Source organism: Mesoplodon bidens (genome assembly GCF_964165515.1).
Source record: "Mesoplodon bidens genome assembly, chromosome: 9".
Taxonomy (NCBI): Eukaryota; Metazoa; Chordata; class Mammalia; order Artiodactyla; family Ziphiidae; genus Mesoplodon; species Mesoplodon bidens.
In genome coordinates, this window is record NC_138166.1 from 73,932,453 (window position 1) to 73,956,492 (window position 24,040).

At 38.1% G+C, this 24,040-nt stretch overlaps 1 protein-coding gene across 1 annotated transcript in view; it reads left to right on the forward strand.

Moving 5' to 3' along the window:
• CAPZA2 (capping actin protein of muscle Z-line subunit alpha 2) overlaps positions 1-6,869 on the forward strand; it is a 57,587-nt gene extending 50,718 nt beyond the window's left edge. The window contains exons 8-10 of the mRNA XM_081244916.1: positions 1,898-1,969; positions 5,147-5,209; positions 5,934-6,869. Of these exons, the coding sequence (XP_081101042.1) occupies positions 1,898-1,969; positions 5,147-5,209; positions 5,934-6,074 (276 nt within the window). The 3' untranslated portion in view covers positions 6,075-6,869. The remainder of the gene's footprint in view (positions 1-1,897; positions 1,970-5,146; positions 5,210-5,933) is intronic.
• Positions 6,870-24,040: the final 17,171 nt, after the last annotated feature.

Below are 24,040 nucleotides of genomic sequence, written 5' to 3' on the forward strand. Positions count from 1 at the left end.
ATCAAAAATCTGCAAGGATAGCTGACAGATTCTAAAAACACAGCTAAAATTAGATGCTACCATTTGGTCTGCTCTTCATACAATTTGTTCATCCAAGCATCTTCTGAGTTTGAGTTGTGCTGTTCTGTCTTGTGAATTGGAGTGGAGTTGAGTGAGGTATAATATTAATATATGTGTGTGTATAGATGTATAAGTATATATATATGTTAACACGTACATAATACATATATCTTAAGTATCTTCTGTACTCATATTTGGCTTCTTATATGAAACCCACTAGAATTGACTCAGTGTAAGCTCAAATGTTTATATAGAAGAAATTTGATAACTAAGAGGATTTAAATATGAATATTACTAAATAAGTTAAAGAAAAATACTAATTTCTTTCTATCTTGGTTCACTTATTTATTCAGTACATTTGTTGCTTAACTATCATGAAAGGTATTATGCTAAGAGCCATAAAGGAATAAAGATGAATCAGATGCACTGCTCTATCATTTGACTCCAGTATACATTATTTCTAGTCTTTTATCCTATTACTTGTATGTCTTGGTGTGGTTATCATTTAGGGGCTAGAAAACAGAGGTTATGAGCATGGATTCTGAAACCAGACTGCCTGAGTTTGAATCCCAGCTCTGCCAGTTATTAGCTGTATGACATCAGGAAGTTATTTAAGCTCTTTCTGTTTCCTCATCAGCTAAAAAAAAGAAAACAGCAACAATGAAATAGCTCATACAATTTTTTGAAGATGAGTTAATATGGGCAAAATGATTAGAACAGAGCCAGACATAAAGTGCTTATTGAATGGTAGTCATTATTGTTGACATTATTTTTTCCTTCAGTTAGGCCTCTAGCTCTCACCTGGATGATTTCTGAGATGTGCCCCTGTTGGGCCAAAGCTTATTGAGAGCCAGGATTGGCTGGTTCTATCTTCAGCACTTGGCATGATGCCTGGTTTATAATGGTTACTTTATTTTGTTGATTTGTTGGACCCTTTGCCATCTCCTAATCCACTTTTTTACATTGCCATCAAGAAAGGTGATTTTTAATAATTTAAATCTGGATATGTTACTTGCCACTTGAGACCATTTTAGTGGTACACTCACCTACTAGATAGTCCAGACATATTTGCATGGCATAGAAGGCCCAGGGTTGACTCGTCACCTACCTGTATATTCCGCCAGCCACAGCTCCTACTCCCCAAACTCGCACACATTCCAGTCCTAAGTACCTGCAGGCCTTTCCTAAAGTATGCTCTTCTCTACTAAGCTCAGTTTCCTCACCTTCCCTAGTTTGTTATACTCATTTTACTAAACCCAAGTACAGTGTTACCTCTTTTCTGAAGTCCTTTTTTTATGTCTCAGAGAAAGTCTGGAGTATTGCTAATGTACTTTGTACGTACCTCTTACTGTGTTGTGTTGAAATATGAGGTCAGGGGCTGTCTTTTTAAAAGCTTTGTGTCTCTAGAACCTCCTGCAATAGCAGTCATATATAGTAATCACTCAGTTAATGTTTATTGAATAAATTCATGTCTTTGAATTTGAGGAATTAAATGGTTGGTGGAAATACACAAAACAAGAGTGGTGTTGGGAGAGAATATTGTGAGTTTGATTTTGGAAATCTTGAGTTTAGATACCAGTAGAAAACATCTATGAGGTAGAAATGTGCAGCAGTCCAGTCAATGGAGGGCTTACCTGAGTAACTGCAGGAACTGCTACCTAGTTCCTTGCTAGCCTGAGGGCAGGAAGAGGCTTGCTGGAGTTTAAGATCAGGAGCTCAGCAGAGAAGACTAGGTTAGAGCTGAAATCGGTAGTCATCTGCATTGATGTGATTGTTGAAGCCATGAGGATCTTGATAACTCCTGTAATGTGGTTTCTGTAATTTCTTTTTCTAATAGGTTCATTATTATGAAGATGGTAATGTTCAGCTAGTGAGTCATAAAGATATACAAGATTCCCTAACAGTGTCCGTAAGTAATTAATTCCAAAATAAAATTTAAACAACCTAATACTTCTATACAACTAGAGCGATTTTGGAATTAACATTTTAAGTAGTATTTCTGCTTCAGATTAAAGTGTTTTCAGATAGATTAAAGATGGTAAGTAATTGGAAATTGGTACCTAACTTTTTTTTTAGCAGCTTTATTTAAAGAGATACAATTCACATACCATTCAGTTCACCCATTTAAAGTATAAATTTTTTTTAAGTATTATATTAATAGGGTTGTACAACAGTCACCACAATCTAATTTAGAACATTTTCATCCTCCAAAAACCCTGTATCCATTAGCAGTCATTCCCTATTTCCTCCCACCAGCCCTTCCCCCAAACCCCTCTCAGCCCTAGGCAACCATGAATCTACTTTCTGACTCTGGATTTTCCTATTCTGGACATTTTATATAAATGGAATCCTACGATATGTGATTTTTTGCGACAGGCTTTTTTCACCTAGCATAATGTTTTCAGGGTTCATCCATGTTAGAGCATGTGTCAGTACTTCATTCCTTTTTGTAGCCAAATAATAATCCATATGCCACATTCTATTTATATATTTCTCAGTTGATGGACATTTGTGTTGTTTTCTACTTTTTGCTGCTATGAACCTTTGTGTATACTGTTTTTTGTGTAGACATTGTTTTAATTTCTCTTTGATGTATACATAGCAGTGGCATTGCTGGGTTGTATGGTAGTTCTTTGTTTCACCGTTTGAAGAACTGCCAGACTGCTTCCAAAGTTGTTGCACTATTTTTACATTCCCATCAGTTGTATATAAGGTTTCCAGTTTTTCCACATCCTCACCAAAACTTATGTCTGCCTTTTTATTATAGCCATCCTAGTTGGTATTAATTGTATCTTTTTTTTAAAATTAATTTATTTATTTTTGGCTGCATTTTTGGTTCTTCGTTTCTGTGCACGTCTTTCTGTAGTTGCGGCGAGCAGGGACTACTCTTCGTTGCGGTGTGCAGGCTTCTCATTGCAGTGGCTTCTCTTGTTTCGGAGCTTGGGCTCTAGGCACGTGGGCTTCAGTAGTTGTGGCACACAGGCTCAGTAGTTATGGCTCGTGGGCTCTAGAGTGCAGGCTCAGTAGTTATGGCGTAAGGGCTTAGTTGCTCCACAGCATGTGGGATCTTCCTGGACCAGGGCTTGAACCCATGTCCCCTGCATTGGTAGGCGGATTCTTAACCACTGTGCCACCAGGGAAGCCCCTGTTAATTGCATCTTACTGTGATTTTTATTTATATTTTCCTGATGGATAATGATATTGAGCATCTTTTTGTGTATTTGTTGGCCGTTTGAATAGCTTCTTTGGAAAAATGTCTTTTCAGATCCTTTGTCTATTTCTTAATTGGTTATTTGTGTTTTTATTGTTGTTGTAATTGTTGCTTATGTATTCTGATACAAGTCCTGTATCAGATATATGATTTACAAATATTTTCTCCCATTCTTTGTGTCTTTTCACTTTCTTGGTAGTATCATTTACAAAACAGAAGGTTCCAGTTTTGATGTGGTCCAGTTTATTTTTTCTTTTGTAACTTATGCTTTTGGAATATTAATAGAAACTATTGCTTAACCCAAGATCGTGAAGATTTACTCCAGTGTTTTCTTCTACAAATTTTATAGTTTTAGCTTTTAAATTTACATCTGTGCTCCTGTACTTAACTTTTAAACCCCATTGTATTTTTTTTCTCTATTTGGAGTATGATTTAATGAAGTTTTTCTGAAGTTCAGCTTTCAAATTCTGGAAATTTTGAACTTGTTTTTTTTTCCCTGCAGAGGTCTTTCACACATTCTTTTCACTGAACATGCAACTATTTCTTTGCAGAATTTTTTTGTCCCAAAGATATTATAATATGTTAACAGTGACATTTCTGATAAACATTTGTTTATCAAATGTGTTGTATACCTAAAAGCATTAGTATATTATAAACATCAACTGCTAATATTCAAAATTAGCTAACTTACAAATATTTTTAAAACTTTATTTTTAATTTAAGAAAGCATTTGATTTAATGTTAAGAAACATGTGTGAATGTGTTAGGCCAGATGCTACCTGAAAAGAAATGAAAGCTGTGGGATTTTTGGATTTTCTTTTCTTTTTTTTTTTTTGTTTTTTCTTTTGTTTTTTTTCAAGTTTTCATTAACACTTAGGTGATTTCTGCTTTCTTGCTAAGTAGTATTCTTCTTGCAAAACTGCCAGGAAAGATAATTACTAATGTCTGGTCTCCACTCAGTATAGTTCTATATCGTGAGTATATATGTAATATTATTTGTGTAACAAGGTACTTAGTATTCTTTGAGGAGTTTGACATTGAGTAAAGAGTCTTCCTAAGAGAGATTTGTCTACAAAATTACAGACTGTGGAGTTGTGAGATCTTGTCGTAGTAATTAAACTTGACTAATATGCCAATTTGTGCTGAGTGTTTTAGGAATTACCTTTTCACTTTATCTTAGAGGATTTTCATTGTTGTTTTACTGTTTTTGGATAGAAAAAATGTACCCATTATATAAATACATGTGTAAATATATATAAATAATATATGTAAAGTAAGGTGTTAGATAATTTTACGTCAACAATTGTTAACTTTCAGTGTTAGGAAAGAAGCAAAGAAATGCATTATATTGGAATAAAATTCCAATATAAAAAATTTTAAAAAAATTTTTTTCCAGAAAATATTTAAACACTAAAAAATGCACCTTAAACTTTAAAATATGCTTTTTCTAATTGGTAATATTTTTTAAATGTATCATTATGGTGGTAAATATTGTTCAGTAAATATTTAGCAATATAGTCATTAACTAGAAATCTGTGAGTAACATCTTACCCGTAAAGATTTTTGAAATGCTTGTTAAGTGTTATAATTGAATTTTTCATCAACATGTACTATTAAGATTTCTCTTTCCTTAACCAGTGAAACACTAAAGCCATGCTCATTCTGTAGACTTTTAAAACATTTTTGCCTAGTTCCCCTTGAATTTAGAATAATTGATCTTACAATATTTTCCCTTTGTCATAATTTCCGTCTGTGTTATTTATTAAATTATAACAAATCATTAACCATACATCTATTGACATACCTATTTAAAAGTAATAGTGGCGTAGTTTTAAATTACTATTTTTTTTACTTTTGATTTTGTTTTTCATTCAGAATGAGGTGCAAACAGCAAAAGAATTTATAAAGATTGTAGAGGCTGCAGAAAATGAATACCAGGTATGATTTTCAAAAATATTGTATAATCTATATTTGCTTGTAAATAATGGCACTGAAATTTTAATTTCAGTCATAAGCCTGAATTTTTTCATTGTTTCACTATAATAAGATACAGTCTTTTTTGTGTGTGTTTTGTTTGTTTTAATTCAAGGGCAAACTTGTGAAAATGTAGGTAAAACTCAGTTTTAGCCAACTGTAATTTCTGAGTATTGGTCAAAATAGGCCAAGATTTTAAATGGTTATTTTGTTTCTGATCGGAAATTCTACTTTAGGAGGTACTTCCCAAAGCGTTTGGATTATATGTGATCTCCTTAGATCATATTTCATTTTGTACTCTTTTACATTCTTTACTTGCTTCTAAATTGCACTCTTGAATTTAAGCATTTAATTTGTGTATTGGACACGTTTCCACTCCTTGCAAACAGTAATTTGTGAAATTGTTCTGAGAGAAATAGTAAAATAGATCCAAAATGAGGACACACAGATAGTAAATCTAATTTATAATTTCATTTTATTAAATTTAATTATTCAAAATGATTATAAGCTTTTTCTTTTAGCTGCTTTTATAAATAGCTTTTAAAACCATATTGGGGTTTTTATTTGGCTTTTTAAAAAACAGTGAAACAGGCTGCTTAAATAAAGATTTTTCTTAAAACATCTGTGTGTTTTATACATTGTTCTGTTGCTTTTATTTCTTTAAACTTTTAACTACTGTTTTTCATAGACTGCCATCAGTGAGAATTATCAGACAATGTCGGACACTACTTTCAAAGCCTTACGTCGACAGTTGCCAGTTACACGCACTAAGATTGATTGGAACAAGATCCTTAGCTACAAGATTGGCAAAGAGATGCAGAATGCATAAGATGAACATTGCATGACCGGATCATTTTAGTGTCTTTGCGTTTTAAAAAAAAATCATTGCAAAAGTATTCAGAACTGTCAAGCTACCCAGTCAGATGGGCTGTTGCCATTTAAAAATCACTGTAATTAATTAGTTTGGTTAGAGCACAGAGCTTAGCTAATCAACCATTATTTTTTATTTCTTTTGTTCAAAGAAGATTGAAAATCAGTTTAGTTTAAATGTCTTTTACTTTCTTTTATGCCTTTCTTTCTTACAATGAAGACATGATTCCTCTAGTTTAATGTCAAAAGTTTTTTGAAGTGTTTCAAAAATATTTTACTTACCGTAACCCTAAAATTATTGTCTTTTGGTTTATGAAGTGGGTAACTTTTGATATATGCCCAGTTCTTTTTAATGGGGTCAATAATGGACATTCTAGTTTAAGGTGGTTGATGGATTTAGCCATACATGCTGCTAAAGAAATTGTCTACCTTTTCCCCCTTACCTCTTTCATTTATGTAAGATTGAGATTAGAGGGAAAGCATTTTCTATATCAATTGTGTTTAAACCTTTCAAGAAGGTTATTTAGCTAGCTTAGTGTTTAACTAAACTTTTTTAAAACAAGGCCAAGGTCTAATGCTGTTTTGAGATTCTGAATTAAATGAAAATACTTATTTCAGAAATGCATTTAATGCTTTTTTCTTGTGACAGTTATGCAAATTAGCTTGGATTCCATATGTCCCTGAGTTATTTTTATCATAAAGCCACAAATGTATTATAACAAGGCAAATTGTAATATATATAATCCTGAACTCATGACCATGTCTCAGTTTATTTTTTTCTTGGATTGGAAAGTACTAAAATTCAATGTGACATTAAAATGAAATGAGAACATTTCATTTTATACTATTTATTTGAGTATAAAAATCACTTAACCAGTGAATCATATATACTATTTTAAAATACTTTCTTTGGATATTTGTGATTCTTAACTGGTTGTAAATTAGAAAAGTTGGGAGTACATGTGGTGTGCAGTTAAGTCTAAATTTTTCCATCTTCCTGTGCATCATAAGCATGTTTGTAATATTTTAAAAAATACATTTACTGATGCTACAGGAATTTCAAGCCTGTGGCAAATGTTAGTATTTACTATAGGGAGGGTGGATTTGTGGTTTCATTCAGTTGAGTATTGCTTATTATACTCCAGTGGAATCCTTTCCTCACATACTCCTGCAGATGTCTGGGCCTGGAAATGTTTTTTTTAAAAACACCACTTTTATTTTGTACAATAAAATATTTCATTAGCTTGAATTGTATAGATTTTAAAAATTCTCTCAATGAAAGCATGTTGTTTAATTTCTTTTTAAAAATCACGGTTGGGCTTTGAAAGCATTGAGAATATAATATGAAATTATGACATTTTTGGTTAAATCATTTTTTCTAGTTTTAAAATACAAGTTTTGTCATATTGAGATTCCGGAAGAAGATGAATTAGCAGTGTTAATTATTCTCTTTTTTAAAACACATTTTCAAAAGTCTGATAATGATTCTGAACTAAACACTAGGTGAATCTTTAATTGATTAGCTTAATCGTGTCCACTGGGCTATCATGGGATTATAGCCCCTGAAGGTCAATTACTTTGGCTCTGTTTTATGACCTAGAATACTGTCGTAAAAATATATGTAATTGTTTTTATTTTATTAATTTTATTATTTTTTTATACAGCAGGTTCTTATTAGTTATCTATTTTATACATAATAGTGTATATATGTCAGTCACAATCTCCCAATTCATCCCACCCCCAACTTGGTGTCCATACGTTTGTTCTCTTATGTAATTGTTTTTAAGGTGATGTGCATGTAAAAGGTCATATTTATCAAAATAATTTAGAGTACAGTCTGAAATAATGGTTGTGCTATAGACTTAGTCTTCTATAGTCTAAGAATAGCATTTTATTAAAGTGGAAGAAGATTAGAAACACGAAGTATCCTAAAACTCAGGGATGTCTTTTTAATAGGAGTCATAATGTCTACTATGTTGAATAGGCCAAAGTGTGGAGATAAAGGCAAAATTAGAACAAAATTAGGAGGCTGCTGCAGGAATCCGGTGGAGAGAGAAAGCTGGCTTGGCCTGAGGTGGTAGCTGTAGGCTGTAGAGGTAGTGATATCTGGATATATGTTAAAGATAAAAGCAAGTGTATTTGCCAGGATTGGTTGTGGAATGTGAGAGATGTCAAGGACATTTCGGGGTTGAGAAATTGGGGAAGATTCAGGGTTGGGGAGGCCTGGGAACTTGGTTTTCAAGGGGGAAATACCATGTAGCAGTTAGATACTGGAGATAGGAGGTAGAGGAGTGCTCTGGACCAGAAGAATAGGAGAGCAAACAGACCTGGGAAACATACTTTGATAGCCAGGCAAAATGAAGGACTACTCAAAATTAGTGATAATGAATCTAATGAGACCACTAAGTATGACTGAATGTATTTCTTCGGCCACGTAACACTGCATGCATGAGTGCAGGCACAGAGTAGGTGAATTGGATTTAACCAAGGTTGTGGTTTTACCAAGTGAGTCTGACTGCCCCCATGAAGAGGGGCAGGGTTGTAATGATAACCTGGAAACTTCAGCTAGGTAAGCGGGGAAGTGCAGACATGAGAGGAGAGGAGGGATAGTGAAAATGTGGCACCATCAATGGATTATAGGTATGTTTAGAAGGAATGACCTAGAAATGTAGGAAGTAGGGGTTAGAGTGATATGCTTAAAATTGAGAATTTGAGGAGTTACACTTATCTGTCATGACAAATATGATCAAGGCGGTGATTGGCTGAGTAAGAGAGGAGAGGAGTTTAGGAACCATGAAGCCCAGGCTTGCTGTGGATATTGCAGTCAAGAATTACGATAGAAGTAAATGTTCTGATGTGATACATTTGATAGATATTTATGAGGTTTTTCCTCATTTGGGATTTTGGAAACTAAAGTGGGGACAGGAGCATTAAAATGGTATCCTGGAAGTTCTGGTTCATTACAAATGTTTTGGGATGGACTTCCCTGGTGGTGCAGTGGTTAAGACTCCAAGATTCCACTGCAGGGGGCATGGGTTCGATCCCTGGTCGGAGAATTAAGATCCTGCATGCTGTTCAGCACGGCCAAAAAAAAAAAAAAAACACTTCCTTTAGGAAAAAAAAATGTTCTTGGAAAGTGAAATTCTTAGGAAAATAATTAAGGACAATTATAGATAATTCTCTAGCATTGGGGTGGCCCTTTTTGTGATTAAAATCATTTTTGACTTTTAATCACACCAGAAGCTTCGGGATAATGCAAGATCCTTTGAAAAGATCTTCCATACTGATCATCAGTTTATGCCTTTGCCAACTAGTGGTTATAAAATATAAAGGCATATTTTGCCAAACACAGGAGTTTGGTAATGCATGTATGTTATTAAATTTCCTAAGAAGAGGGTGTATTTCTGTTCACTTCTCTACGGAAGATTATTTAAAAGCAGAATCACAATGTACATGCTATTCCTAAGTTGTAGTGTTTTGGGTCTGAAACTGAAAACTTTTTAACAAGGCTCTTTGTATAGGCATCTTCAAATTTCACTTTCTGCATATTATGCAAAAGCTTTATTGTAGGATTGGCTAGTAATGCTAGCTATTAGAGAATATGCAAAATATTCACCAATTAAAATAACCAGTTAAGGGCTTCCCTGGTGGCGCAGTGGTTGAGAGTCCGCCTGCCGATGCAGGGGACACGGGTTCGTGCCCCTATCCCGGAAGATCCCACATGCCGCGGAGCGGCTGGGCCCGCGAGCCATGGCCGCGGAGCCTGTGTGTCCGGAGCCTGTGCTCCGCAACGGGAGAGGCCACAGCAGTGAGAGGCCCGCGTACAGCAAAAAAAAAAAAAAAAAAACCAGTTAAACTTTTTTTTTTTTTTTTTTTTTTTTTTTTTGCAGTACGCGGGCCTCTCACTGTTGTGGCCTCTCCCGCTGCGGAGCACAGGCTCCAGACGTGCAGGCTCAGTGGCCATGGCTCACGGGCCCAGCCGCTCCGCAGCACGTGGGATCTACCCAGACCGGGGCACGAACCCGTCTCCCCTGCATTAGCAGGCGGACTCTCAACCACTGCGCCACCAGGGAAGCCCACCAGTTAAACTTTTAAGGCCTAACTGGTATTAGAAATTAATGTCAGGTCATTCAAGTTTAATCACACTGTGTTCAGAGGACTGTTCTAGGCATTGTAGAGTCAGGAGAATATAAAACTTTCTTAAAGGAGTCTACAAGGTAGTCATGGTACTATAGCAGTGTTTTCTAATTTTTTCACATCATAACCTGTATGGAAAAATGGTGGTAATTTTAAGACAGTCTGGGAGAAACGGATGAGGCTGCTTGCCAGCTGTCCTAAGGGTTGAGGGGATCAGAATCTTCGTACACCTTGAGCCTATTTAGGAAGGTGTGTAAAATACTTTAAGGTTGTTTACAAGATGCACTTCAAGCCTAACTTACCAAAGGTAAGTTAAAGGTAAGACATCCTTCTAAAGGGATGTCAGGCCAAGGAAGTTTTCCTGGAAAGGACGAGTTTAAACTGTACTTTAGCACACTATTTTTTTGTAAGTATGCATGTAACTGATAGGCAGGAAATCCTCTTGTATTTCATCGAAGCATCAAAATACAGATAACAGCATATCACTCTGGTATGTCATAGGTCAAATAGCGTTATCCAGTTGAAAACGAAATCTGACTTTGTTTCTTTCTTTATACATTTCATAGTACAAAATGAAGTCAACACAAAGGGTAAAATTTTAAATGTGTTCTTATAAAACTGGAGTATGACTAATAAGATGCTAATGCATTTTTATCTCTAGTTTTGGTATAATCTAAGAAAGTTGTACTAGTTAGTTTAATGTTAGTTGTAACATGTAGTGTTAAAAACTCGATTTTCATTTTTTTTTTTGTAGTGTGACTATCGGAGAACTAACATTGTTTGTCACAAACTGACTAGAGAGCACACGTGTCACAGATGTCAAACCAGCCTTTCATTCTAATAACATCTTCACTACATGAACTTAAAGCTATCTGATTAATAGAAGACTGTTAAGGAAACAAAGTTGGTTGGTATGTCTTAGAAGATGATTTCTTCGGGAAATTTGTAGAATGCCCAGCTCTTAAACCAAATAAATATCCAAGGAGTTCTCTTACTAAAAGATAGCCCTTAAAGTCTTCTTGACTAAACAACAAAAATCACTGCCTTCCTCCTTGACTTCAAGTTTTGTGCTGCTAACTTGCTAACTTAGTAGAATCTGAACACTGATGCAGAGCTCTTCCAGATTTCTACCTGAAATTGAGGCCTTGCCCCTTGTTTCCCAAAAGAACGCTAAAGAGAAATACCAAGGAGCTACAGGTCTCTTAAGTATAGTAAACACTAAGACTTTAGTTCTTTTAGACTGCTCAAGAAAATACAGATCAGTGTTCAGGACACTGAAAGTATCTCAAATGAGGAAAGGCAAAATTTAAAGAAAAGAAAATCCTGCTTACACGCACCGCTTTCCCCTTTGGGGCCCCTTTACGAAGGAGAAAGAAAAAGGAAATGACAGAGGCTTGCACTGGCAAAATCTTACACCAGTCTAAATATCCAGTAACAAAGAATGAATACAGATACCATGGATTGTTAACAAGATAGCATACAGCTTTTAAAAACTTATTAGCCAGAGCTTCATATACAACAGATTATAAATATTGAGAGAAAAAAGCAAGTTGCAAGAAGGTAAGTACAATTTTGAGTGTAAGTTGAAAACCTCTGAAACTACATATATGTATGTGTGTGTGTGTGTATTGTTTTATGTACAGCAAATGTATACAGTAAAAAGCTAAAGCAGGATAGTATATGTGTTGGGAGGAACATAGGGGAGTGGGGCTGGGGAACAGTATAGAGGGATTCAGTTGTGTCTGTAAGATTTGTTTCCTAAACTGGGTGGTAGGTATATAGGTGTTCATTACAGCATAATCCTTTTTTTTGTCATTTAAAATATTATACAACTTACATTGACACATTTGGGACTTTATGAAAGGACTTAGTTTGAAGGTAATAAAGTGTCAAAGGTCATAACCATAGAATAAGTTGAATAAGAAGTTTACTAATACCTCTTTTAAAAGTCATTGGATCAGTACTGTTGTATAGTGAATTTCATCAAGCTTTCCATATTCAGATTATTTCAATGTTATACAAATAGATGGACATCTATTTTATGAGCCTGGCATAATCTTAAATAAAAAAGAACCAAAAAAAGAAAACTGTTGATGAAATTTCCCTGTTTCCCTGTAAAGTTAAAGGCAAAATTCCTAATACAATAATAAAGCATACTACATTGTGACCAAGTAGGATTTGTCACTGGAATGCAATGCGTGTTCCTTGTTAGCAAATTTAGCAATGTAGCTCACTACAGTAACATATTAAAGGAGAGAACACACATAATCCTTTCAGTAAAACATTTTATAAAATTTTATACCCAGTCCTGATTTTGAAGGCAGCATCTCAAATCAGGGGGGTAAAGATGAATTAACTCTATAAATGGTGTTGGGACAGCAGGGTGGCTAGCTGGAAAAAGAGAGTTAAATTGGATCCATCCCCCCACAAGTTAACACCGAGTTAAAATTGGATCAAAGTTTTATTGGTGTAAACTATCATGAAAGTTCTTGAATAAATCATGGTAACAATTTCTAAATAATTTCATAATAATAGAGTATTAGAAGACTTTTCTAAGACAAAACCTTCAGAATCCATAAAATAAAAATGTATTGGACTTCATAAAAATTAAGATTTTTCTGTAAGCTTAAAATGCTCTAAGCAAAATCAAAAGACAAACTACCCACAGGAAAAAACATATTTGCAACATATTTGGCAAATGGTTACTTTTCCTAATGTCTAATGAGCACCTACAACACAGTAATTAAGAGTCCAATAGAATGTTGAAAAGCAGATGCTCTGAAGTCTGAGTCCCTGACATGGAGAGAGCCTTACCAGTCTTGGTCTGTCTAATTGGACTTTTTTTGTTGAGAAAGGAACTTGTTTAAGCCACTGCTGTTTTCTGTTTGAGGCATTTTTTGTAATCACTTCTGCTTCTCATCCTACACAGAATTTGGTACCAGAAGTGGCATCCTAACACATGGCATTGGCTAGAGGCAGGGTATATCAACAGGGCTTCTACTGACATTTGAATACAGTACAATGTTCATACTACACTCTGTGGTGCAGTTATCACCTCTGCATACCGGCAGCAAATGCCACTGACATCTCCCAATCCTGTGACAATCAGAAATAACTCCCTAGAGGAAGGGAGTATTGATCCACTGGCTAGGGGGATTCCATAGGGCACAGATATTGCAGGCTGGAAAGCTGGTGACCCTTGCTGGGCCATGACAAAAAATAGAAATGCTTGTCTCTAAATACCTCGGGAAGTAGAATGGCATGGCTTTAATAACAGGCAAGATGACAAGGAAGATTCTGAACGGTGACCTGTGCCCTCGGGCTGAAGATAGCTCCTCTACAAGCTGAGATGGAAGACAGAAGGAAGACTAAGACAGCTGTACTTAATCCCTCCTCCCACTTCTGAGATGCGTGTAGAGCCAAGCCCAGTTAAATTTCTTACAGTATCAAATCTTGCAAGGATTGCCATCCACTAATTACCAATCCAAAAATGTTCCCAAGTCCACCGAACCTGATTGTCAGGATCATTCATTCTCTCACTGGTAATTTATGGATTGCAGGTCCAAAGTGATGACATCAACCAGACAAGGTTGAAGGCAGATAAAAATAAGGGTATTGCCTTCCCACCCAAACCCATTGAGAAGGTGTGTTAGTTTTCTGTTGCTGTGTAATTGATTATCACAAAGTTAGCATCTAAAAATAGTGCAAGTTCATTATCTCGGTTTCCATGGGTCAGGAGTCCAGGTACTGATGAGCTGGGTCCTCTGTTCAGGGTCCCACCTGGCTAAACTCAAGGTGATGTCTGGGGCAGCAATCTCATCTGAAACTTGGGGTCCTCCTCCAAGCTCATGTGGTTGGCACAATTCAGTTCCTTGTCAACTGAGTTCAGGAATGAAGATTAATTTATTATCCAAAGCGGAGTCCTTTTTAGAGAGAAAGGGAAGCTTTAATAATTACATTGATAACAGGTGTGGACAGGTACCCTTATAGGCAAGCTGCTGTATGTGAGCTTTGGAAGCTATGCTGTGCAGCTCCAGTTGTAGCCCGGAAGGATGATGGAAAATGAAGAACTTCCCTGGGAAGAATGGACAAGGGGTTCTTCCCAAAGAGCAGAATCAGGGACTGCCCCATGGACTAACCAACGAACAAATTCTACGGCCAGCGTAGGGAGACCTTGAAATTCCCACAGAGTGGTATTTGATACGCAATGACAATATGTAACTTCCGTTTTGTTCCATTTTTGAATTGTGATTATTCTGTTCCCGCACCTCCATTTTACAATGGGTGTATTGGAGCAGATAACATCTTTTACTGTTTGCTGGACAGTGAAAAAATAACATTTGTTCTTGAGAAGGAGAACTGTAGACCCAGATGTCTTGGACTTCTAGCTCACTGCAGTAAGGGGATGGGTATTTGGGGTGTCTCCCTTGGGGAGGGGTGAATATACTACTCTGTGGTAAGAAGCCTGCGTTTGCATAGGTCGAAGGGATAATCTGTGGCAGAAATAGATAGTTGCCCCCTAATAACCATTTTTTAGTGGCTCAGCCGCTCTTGCAGGATAAAGACTACATTCCCCAGCTTTCCTAAGAGCTATGTGACTAAATCCTGGCTAAGTGGGTAAGCAAAAGTGTTACTTTTTGTAGGGTAACTTCAGGGAACTTCCTTAGGGGTCCAAACCTATGTGCTCCCTTCTTGTTTCCCTCTTCCTGTTGCCTGAAACTTTATTTCCGCCATTTTGGGCCATCAGGTCCAGGCACACATGGTGTATAAACCGTGTTCTGCTTGAAAGGGGAAAAAGCAGTTTGTGTTTTCTGAGCATATGTTTGGGATGTTTCTGAAATTTTCACCAGGAGTGGTTAAGGTGGCAGTTCCTGAGGGAAACCAGCAGGTGTCACTGTTCTCATTTCAGACAAATGGCAGTTCCGAAGGATATTGAAAAAGGGAAATTAGATCACCATGTGCTTTGTCTGACCACGTGGAGCACCGGGACTTGTCATGACTTGGCTGTTACACAGTGGAAGGAAACTGCTTATTCTAGGAAAGAAACGTTTCACTTAGCATCTGAGGAAAGGGCCCTTAGGATGTGGAAATGTTTAGCAATAAATTAGAATATTGCCCACTAATGCTTCAAGCCAGAGTACAGCCTTTCCTGTTTTTGAAGTCCAGGACTCCTTTGAAAATCTGAAGAAAGCTATAATCCCTCTCTCAGAAAAGTGCATGTGTGTCTGCACACTCATAGCTCTTTCTCTCTTTTGGCTCTCAACGTACACATACTTCATACCATACAATTTAAGGGAGTTCGTGGCCCCTATAATCTAGTGTTTCCTGATCTGAGTACTGTTCCAACATATTTTATAGAAAAAAAAATGTGCAAAACTCCACTATTGGAGTTAAATTATTATTTTGGGGTGGGGGGTTGAATTATTATTTTTTAATCATAATTCATTCCTTTAACAAAATTCCCTCCAACTCCTTCTAGTGCCAGACACTGTGGAGGTATTTGGCCATGCAGTAGTCAATTAAGCAGTAAGTCCTTACTTGCTAGGGGAGAGACAGGCCCTAAGCAAGCAAATAAGAAAACGCCAGGTAGTGATAAGTGTACAAAGAAAACAAAACCTATCTTTGTAAGTCCACTTCTACTCCCAATGTCATCACCCTAACACAAACCACCTAGACTGTGGAAACAATCTCTCTGGTTTTTTGCTTCTACTCTTATTTCTCTTCAATCCATTTCCTCTATGGCCACAGCGGAGTGGTCTTTTTATAACGCATATCTTGTCATTTCCCTTCCTCACTGAAATGTCTTCAGTCCCCCTGGTTAACAGCACTCTTGCCTGCCTTCTCAGTGTCACATGGTCCCACTCTCTTCTTCCCCTCCTAGACCCTCCTCACTGGCCTCCTTTCTGTTCCTGGAATGCATTCAGTGCTCTCTACCTCCGGGCCATTGTACGTGCTATTCCCTCTCCCGTGGTTCTCCCCTCACCCCCACCTCCCCTGCTTCATCCTTCACGTGGCTTGCCTTTTCTTTTCTTCAAGTCTCAGATCAAGTATCACCTCCTCAGAGAGGTCCTTCCCACATAACCTATCTAAAGGAGTCCTCCCTGCCCCCCCCAACTTACTTCCTAACCAAGGAGCTTATTCCATTCATATCACTTATAACAGCCTCTCATTATCTTGTTCATTTCTGTGATGGGATGATACTTGAAGTATTGATTACTTCACATTCCTTCACCCTTCCTTCCCCAAATCCTCCAGAGACACAAAGCTATAATTGCCTAAGGGAAAAGAGAGAGGAAACTGAAAATGAGGACAAATAAAGTCTTGAATTTTACATTCAAAGACTGATCTGAAGATTGTAAGACAATAGCAAATGTGTTGAAAAAATATTAGCTGAGTCGGGTTTTCTTCCTGCTGTCAATGCCAAATAAGACCTGTAAAGTGTGTGTGTGTGTGTGTGTGTAGGTAATGAGGGCACACCAGTAGGGGTAGAGAGAACTATAAATAAAACAAGAAAATTAAATGTGTGTGGAGGGTCCTGCACTCTATGCCTTACTCTTTACAGTCAGTCATGCTTTCAGCAGCAAGTCGCCTGACAGTGCTCAAACCAGGGGTCCACACACATTTGGGCCTGTGGCCCAAATCCAGTCCATTGCTTGTTCTTATACAGCTGGAAAGCTAAGAAGACGTTTTGCTTTATTAAATGGTTGGAAAAAGTCAAAAGATAAATAACACATATATCAGATGCTTTGAAGTATGTCTTTCACTGCTCTAAATCTTTGCACTTGTAAGCTCATTTAATTGTTATAGCAGTCCTATGAAGCAGATATTATTACTCATTTTGTAGGTGAGCAAACTGAAGCTTCTGAATGGGTTAAGTAAGTAAGATCATACAGCTAATGGCAGTTCAGCTGGGATTTAAACCAGGGAGTCTTAACCTAGAGCCTGTGCTCTTAATTTGCTTCTCCACATGAAAAAGTATCCAACAAGATGAAGATAGTATATAGGTGGCAAAAGAGAAATGTGGACAACACATTCTGGTGAGTTCCAGGGAGGGAAGATCACAGAGTTTAGAGAAGTAACGGAAGACTTTGTAGGCCAATGAGACTGTGTTTCTATTAGGGTGATAGGGAAGTGACTTTAACCCCAGTTAAGTGAATGTTATCTACCTCTTCTCAAAAGAATTCCATTCATCTCAGTAGTAGGCCTGTATTGTACTCAGTTATCATATATATTAATATATATATTTTAATATATAAATTTTGTCAGTAAAAAAAATTTTGGAAATTTGTTTTCTTTATGTATAAGTACCTACAAAATGCCTTCTATTTTGCCTCTTGGCCCACAAATCTAAACTATTTACTATCTGATCCTCTACCGAAAAAGTTTGTATAACCCTGGCTTATACCTAAAAAACATTTATTGTTTATTTAAGAAGTCCAGATGTAGGTGTTTCCAGGGGTAGTTCAGCCACTCAATGATGGCAACACGGAGTCAGTCTTTTCTATTTTTTTCTTTTTTTTGCTCCACTGTTCATAGCATATAGCATTTTTGTTGTTATTGTTGTTGTTATTATTAGTTTGTTTGGTCTTCTCATGGTCACAAAATGGCTGCTACAGCTCCAAGCTTTGCAGCTAATAATGAGAAAGAGGCTTGGACCGTGCATTTAGAAATTAGAGTCACCTCAGCCAGTGTGGAGTAGATGCTGACAACAGAAGACAAGGATTAGACAGTTGCACAATACTGCCAAGACCAGCACAGACCAAATAGAAGCTTGGAAAATAGATACTGTCTCCCCATTTAATGGTGAAGCCCATAATCCTAGGGCTTAGATTTAACAGTAGTGAGAAATAAGGGAAAAAATCCTGAATGTGATCAAGTTAATCTGGATGTGACTAGAAATTAATCTGGATGTGATAGAACTTAAGTTGCTAAAGATAATAAAGAAAATTTGTCATCTGTCACCCCTAATAGAGTGTCAGCTGCCTGAAGGCAGATATCTCATCTTACCCATCTTCTTCACTACTGTGGCACATACTCCTGGCTACCCACTCAAATGCCTTCTTCCTTCCCCTTTCTTCCTTCTCCTGTCCCTCTCTACCCTCTTTTCTCTTCTTCCTTCCTTCTTTTCTTCTTTCCTTCCTACCTTCCTTCCTTCTTTTTTTCCCTCCCTTCCTTCTTTTTTAATTAACAGACCTCGAAGTATGCTGGGGGTGGCAATATGCCTTGTTAAAATACACATTTGCCCAGCTTCCTTTGCAGTCAGGGGTGGCCAAGTGATGAGAGGTAAACAGAAGAAGCTGGGTGGGCCTTCAGGAAATGTTCTTTAAAGGAAACGACTCTTCTGATTCTCTGTCTTTGGCCTTTTGCCCTCTGCCCTTCTTCATCCCTGGAATGTGGACCTGTTTCCTGGAAATGCTGCTTCCATCTTGCAGTCATGGAAATAAAAGCTGCACCCTGTACTGGAAACACAGCAGACCTGCAGAAGGAACCTGGACTTGGATGACTTCCTGGAGCAGCTTCATGAGCCCTAGACTCTGAACTCCGCGTTATGTGAGAAACAGAACCCCCCCTATTTGGTTAAACCTCTATTTTTAGATTATCTGTTACATCAGCTGACCACAGTCTTAACGAGAACAAGCCTGAATCCCCAACTCCTAAAATGGAGCCCACCATAGAGGGTTCTCAGTAATCATTTGTAGAATGAATGAATCAAATGCAAATGCAGTACTAAAACCTCATGCAGTTGATGGCTTTAAGGTAGCAACAGGATGCAGAAGCAGAGAACAACACTGCTCTGGAGGCCCCTTCACATCACTGTCTTTGTGAACAGCTCTCCTGAAGCCCAAATCAGCACAGTGTGGACACTGCCCCAGGAATTATACAATAGGGGGCACTGTCCAGATCACCCCAAATGCATACACATCAGCTTTTCATGATTATCACGTAAATGAAAAAACTTCATTTAAAAGTTCTTGCGAAAGTTCTTTAAAAACTCATAGATCTTGGACTTCCCTGGTAGCGCAGTGGTTAAGAATCCGCCTGCCAATGCAGGGGACACGGGTTCGATCCTGTTCCGGGAAGATCCCACGTGCCGCGGATCAGCTAAGCCTGTGTGCCACAACTACTGAACCTGCGCTTTAGAACCCGTGAGCCACAACTACTGAGTCCACGTGCCACAACTACTGAAGCCCATGCACCCTAGAGCCCATGCTCCGCACCAAAGAGAAGCCACCGCAATGAGAAGCCCGTGCACAGCTAGGAAGACCCAACACAGCCAAAAATAAAATTAATTAATTAATTTAAAAAAAATCCTCATAGATCTCCAAGAATATCCCAGTCTGAGAGATAAGGTCCAGAAGGGCATTGTGGCCCTGAGATTTTCAGTCACAAAGAGGAGGCCGCATAACCCATGAAAGGTGGGTGCCTCCTTTTAGCATATTTTATTGGTAGCCATGGGCATGATTTGCTGTCTTCTTTCTTTTAACTGGAATTTTTTTTTTTTTTTGGCCGCATTGGGTCTTCATTGCTGCACACGGGCTTTCTCTTGTTGCGGCAAGCAGGAGCTACTCTTGGTTGCGGTGCCTGGGCTTCTCATTTTGGTGGCTTCTCTTGTTGTGGAGCATGGGCTCTAGGTGCGCGGGCTTCAGTAGTTGTGGCACGCGGGCTTCAGTAGTTGTGGCATGTGGGCTCTAGAGCACAGGCTCAGTAGTTGTGGCGCATGGGCTTAGTTGCTCCACGGCATGTGGGATCTTCCCAGACCAGGGCTCGAACCCGTGTCCCCTGCATTGGCAGGTGGATTCTTAACCACTGCGCCACCAAGGAAGCCCTTAACTGGATTTTAAAAAATATTTGTTTTATTTATTTATTTATTTGGTTGTGCTGGGTCTTAGTTGCGGCAGGAGGGCTCCTTAGTTGCGGCACGTGGGCTCCTTAGTTGCGGCACGTGGGCTCCTTAGTTGTGGCTAGCCAGCTCCTTAGTTGTGGCATGCAAACTCTTAGTTGAGTCATGCATGTGGGATCTAGTTCCCTGACCAGGGATAGAACCCCAGCCTCCTGCACTGGGAGCACGTAGTCTTAACCACTAGGCCACCAGGGAAGTCCATGATTTGCTGTCTTCTAGTTGTGTAACTTCAAGAGACAGAAAAATAAGCATGCCCCTGTGTCCCTGCCCTTACTAAATGTTTAGCAACTTTCAAGTTAGAAGCCAGCACAGTTTATTATGTTTATTTTTTATTTTTTTAGCTTTTCATTCTTAGTTTATTATGAAGGATAAAAGGCTGCAAGTATGTTAAACAATATTTGACAGGCTGGGGCTTGAAGATTTTCCTCCAGTGGGTCACCAAATATTGATTTTCACATCATTTCACTTAACAACATAAAGAGAACAAGGCATGTCTTGTAATTATCTCCACACATTCTGGTCCTAAAACCATGCATCCCATTCTTCTATTCAAGACATCTTGGGACAACACATAATTTCTTTCCAACAGAAGTAACTGTTCAAATAAATGTGTTTAAACTGATGTGTTCACTTAAATTAAAAAATGGTTTCCAGCTGATAAAGGTGATTGTTCTAGCTGATTTGAGTGATTGTTCTCATGTAGGCAATTACAGGACCACAAAGAGAAGCCCATAAAGTCTGACTTCTAATCACAGCCTGACTGAGGGCATGCTCAAATGTGACAGTTGTTGATGGAGGCAACCTAGAGAGAGAGCCTGCTAAAATAAACCTCAAAAGAAAATAACAATAGTGGTATTTAGAAATTCTCTCCCTCTCTCTCTCTCTCACAAACACACACACACAAAGGCAAGGAGCAAGGGACGCTGACTAGAACACGGAACATGGAATAGATTTTGCATAGACCCCCTAGCCTCTTAGTCTTATTTCTACATGTAGAGTTCCATGTTCTCTTTTTTTTTTAACATCTTTATTGGAATATAACTGCTTTACAATGGTGTGTTAGTTTCTGCTTTATAACAAAGTGAATCAGCTATACATATACATATATCGCTATATCCTCTTACGTCTCCCTCCCACCCTCCCTCTCCCACCCCTCTAGGTGGTCACAAAGCACCGAGCTGATCTCTCTATGCTATGTGGCTGCTTCCAACTATCTATTTTACATTTGGTAGTGTATATATGTCCATGCCACTCTCTCACTTCGTCCCATCTTACCCTTCCCCCTCCCCGTGTCCTCAAGTCCATTCTCTACATCTGTGTCTTTATTCCTGTCCTGCCCCAGGTTCTTCAGAACCATTTTTTTTTAGATTCCATATATATGTGTTAGCACACGGTATTTGTTTTTCTCTTTCTGACTTACTTCACTCTGTATGACAGACTCTAGGTCCATCCACCTCACCAGAAATAACTCAGTTTCCTTTCTTTTTATGGGTGAGTAATATTCCATTGTATATATGTGCCATATCTTTATCCATTCATCTGTTCATGGACACTTAGGTTGCTTCCATGTCATCTATCGATGGACATTTAGGTTGCTTCCATGTCCTGGCTATTGTAAATAGAGCTGCAATGAACATTGGGGTACATGACTTTTTGAATTATGGTTTTCTCAGGGTATATGCCCAGTAGTGGGATTGCTGGGTCATATGGTAGTTCTATTTTTAGTTTTTTAAGGAGCCTCCATACTGTTCTCCATAGTGGCTGTATCAATTTACATTCCCACCAACAGTGCAAGAGTGTCCCCTTTTCTCCACACCCTCTCCAGCATTTATTGTTTCTAGATTTTTTGATGATGGGCATTCTGACTGGTATGAGGTGATACCTCATTGTAGTTTTGGTTTACATTTCTCTAATGATTAGTGATGTTGAGCATCCTTTCATGTGTTTGTTGGCAATCTGTATATTTTCTCTAGAGAAATGTCTATTTAGGTCTTCTGCCCATTTTTGGATTGGGTTGTTTGTTTTTTTGGTATTGAGCTGCTTGTAAATTTTGGAGATTAATCCTTTGTCAGTTGCTTCATTTGCAAATATTTTCTCCCATTCCGAGGGATGTCTTTTCGTCTTGTTTATGTTTTCCTTTGCCAGCACAGTTTAGTGTACAGGATGGAATTACACTCTTCTTTCAGTCATAGCTACCTGCCAATTAGCACAGCCTATTTATTCACTCATAAAGCCCTATTCATCTGCAGTAAAACATAAAGCTATTTTTGAGTTCTAAATATAGGCCTACGAGTATACAGTTTATTTTTATGAGGTACTCTTTAAAAGCAATTCTTTCCACCCCCTCAGGGCACTTATGAATATTTGTAAGAAACAGGCTGGTACCAAAGTCACTCAGCAAGTTAAATCATTTACCTCATGGAGTTAAGTGAAAGAAAGTGATTAAGGTGTGTGGAAAGAGTCTATAATCAGATTATTGTTTATTGTCTCTCTTTCCTCCCACTCTCCTGCCCTAGGATGTAAGCTCCACAAGGGCAGAGATCTTTGTTTTGTTCACTAGTGTAGCCCATACACCTAGAACACTGACTGACCAGCACTCAATGAATCCTTCATGATGAATGAACGAACAAACTGAACAGAAGGCAGCGTAATTTCATAGTGCTGAGACAGCAGTCTGTAAAGGATTGTTGTCTGAAATGTAAGAATAGAGTGTTTCATCCATAGAACTGAATACTGCCTATGATAAGTTATGAAATATGTAGAATTATTCCTGGAAACATTTTCACAAAACTGTCCATTCTGTAGGGCTCACTTTCACCCATACTTATCCCTTTACTGAATTGCTTCTATGTTTCTACCTGTATGCCCTTTCTACAAGTCCACATTCCACCCACACCTTAAGGCCTGATCCAAGGGCTATTCCCTCCAAAAAAGCCTGCAGACTCATCTGTCTCTTGTTTTTGAATCCTTATAATTGATTTGTACTTCTCTTAGAAGAGTCATCCTATTATAAATCCTATTATAGTTATTTTGGGAACATGTTAATGGACTGTGAGTCTATTTACCATCACACCTGAAACAACAACAACAAGAGGGACAAAACATATGAAACAACAGTTTTCAAGATATAAGAACACAAGGCAGTAAAGGACAATGATACTCAAGGGTTGAAAAACAAGTGAAATGAACCCTACAATGATCCCAGTCTACTTCAGAGAGTTTCCAGGCCACAGCACATGGAGGGGAGACTGATGCAGAGCCTGACAGATACCCTGATCTGAGGTGACATTGCTGAGAGTCTGGGGAGACCAGGACAGCTAGAGCTCACAGGAAAGAGGGCTGGAGTGGAGAGAGCTACACAAAAAGAAACTTCTGGAGATCTGCAGAGGGGCCTCTGCAAATATTCCACAGAATACTGATCAGTGCATGTGTGAAGAAACTACCCTGTGCTGGGGAGGGGAGCACCCTAAACTAAGCATTAGAGAGGCTAGTACCCAGTGCTGACATGGGTCTAGGATACTGCCTGTTCCCCTCAGCCTAACTGGAAGACCTCATGATTCACAGAGCATTGGCTAGACTACTCACAAGAGTCTTTCCTCAGTACTGGGATACAATTAGCCCTCAATTAAGCACAGCTCTGGTTGCATTTAAATCTTAAAAGCAAGACTCAAAAGGATAAGTTGTTTTCCAGTAGCTTAAGTGTATCCCAGAACAAACCTTAAGAACACAACAAAAGTAAATTCACAATGTCTGGCATCCAATTTGAAAACTTACGAGGCATGCAAAGAAGCAGGAAAATGTGACCCATAATGAGGATTAAAATCAATCAGTAAAACAGACCTGAAACTGACTCATATGTTAGAAGAGTAGACAAGGACTTTAAAACG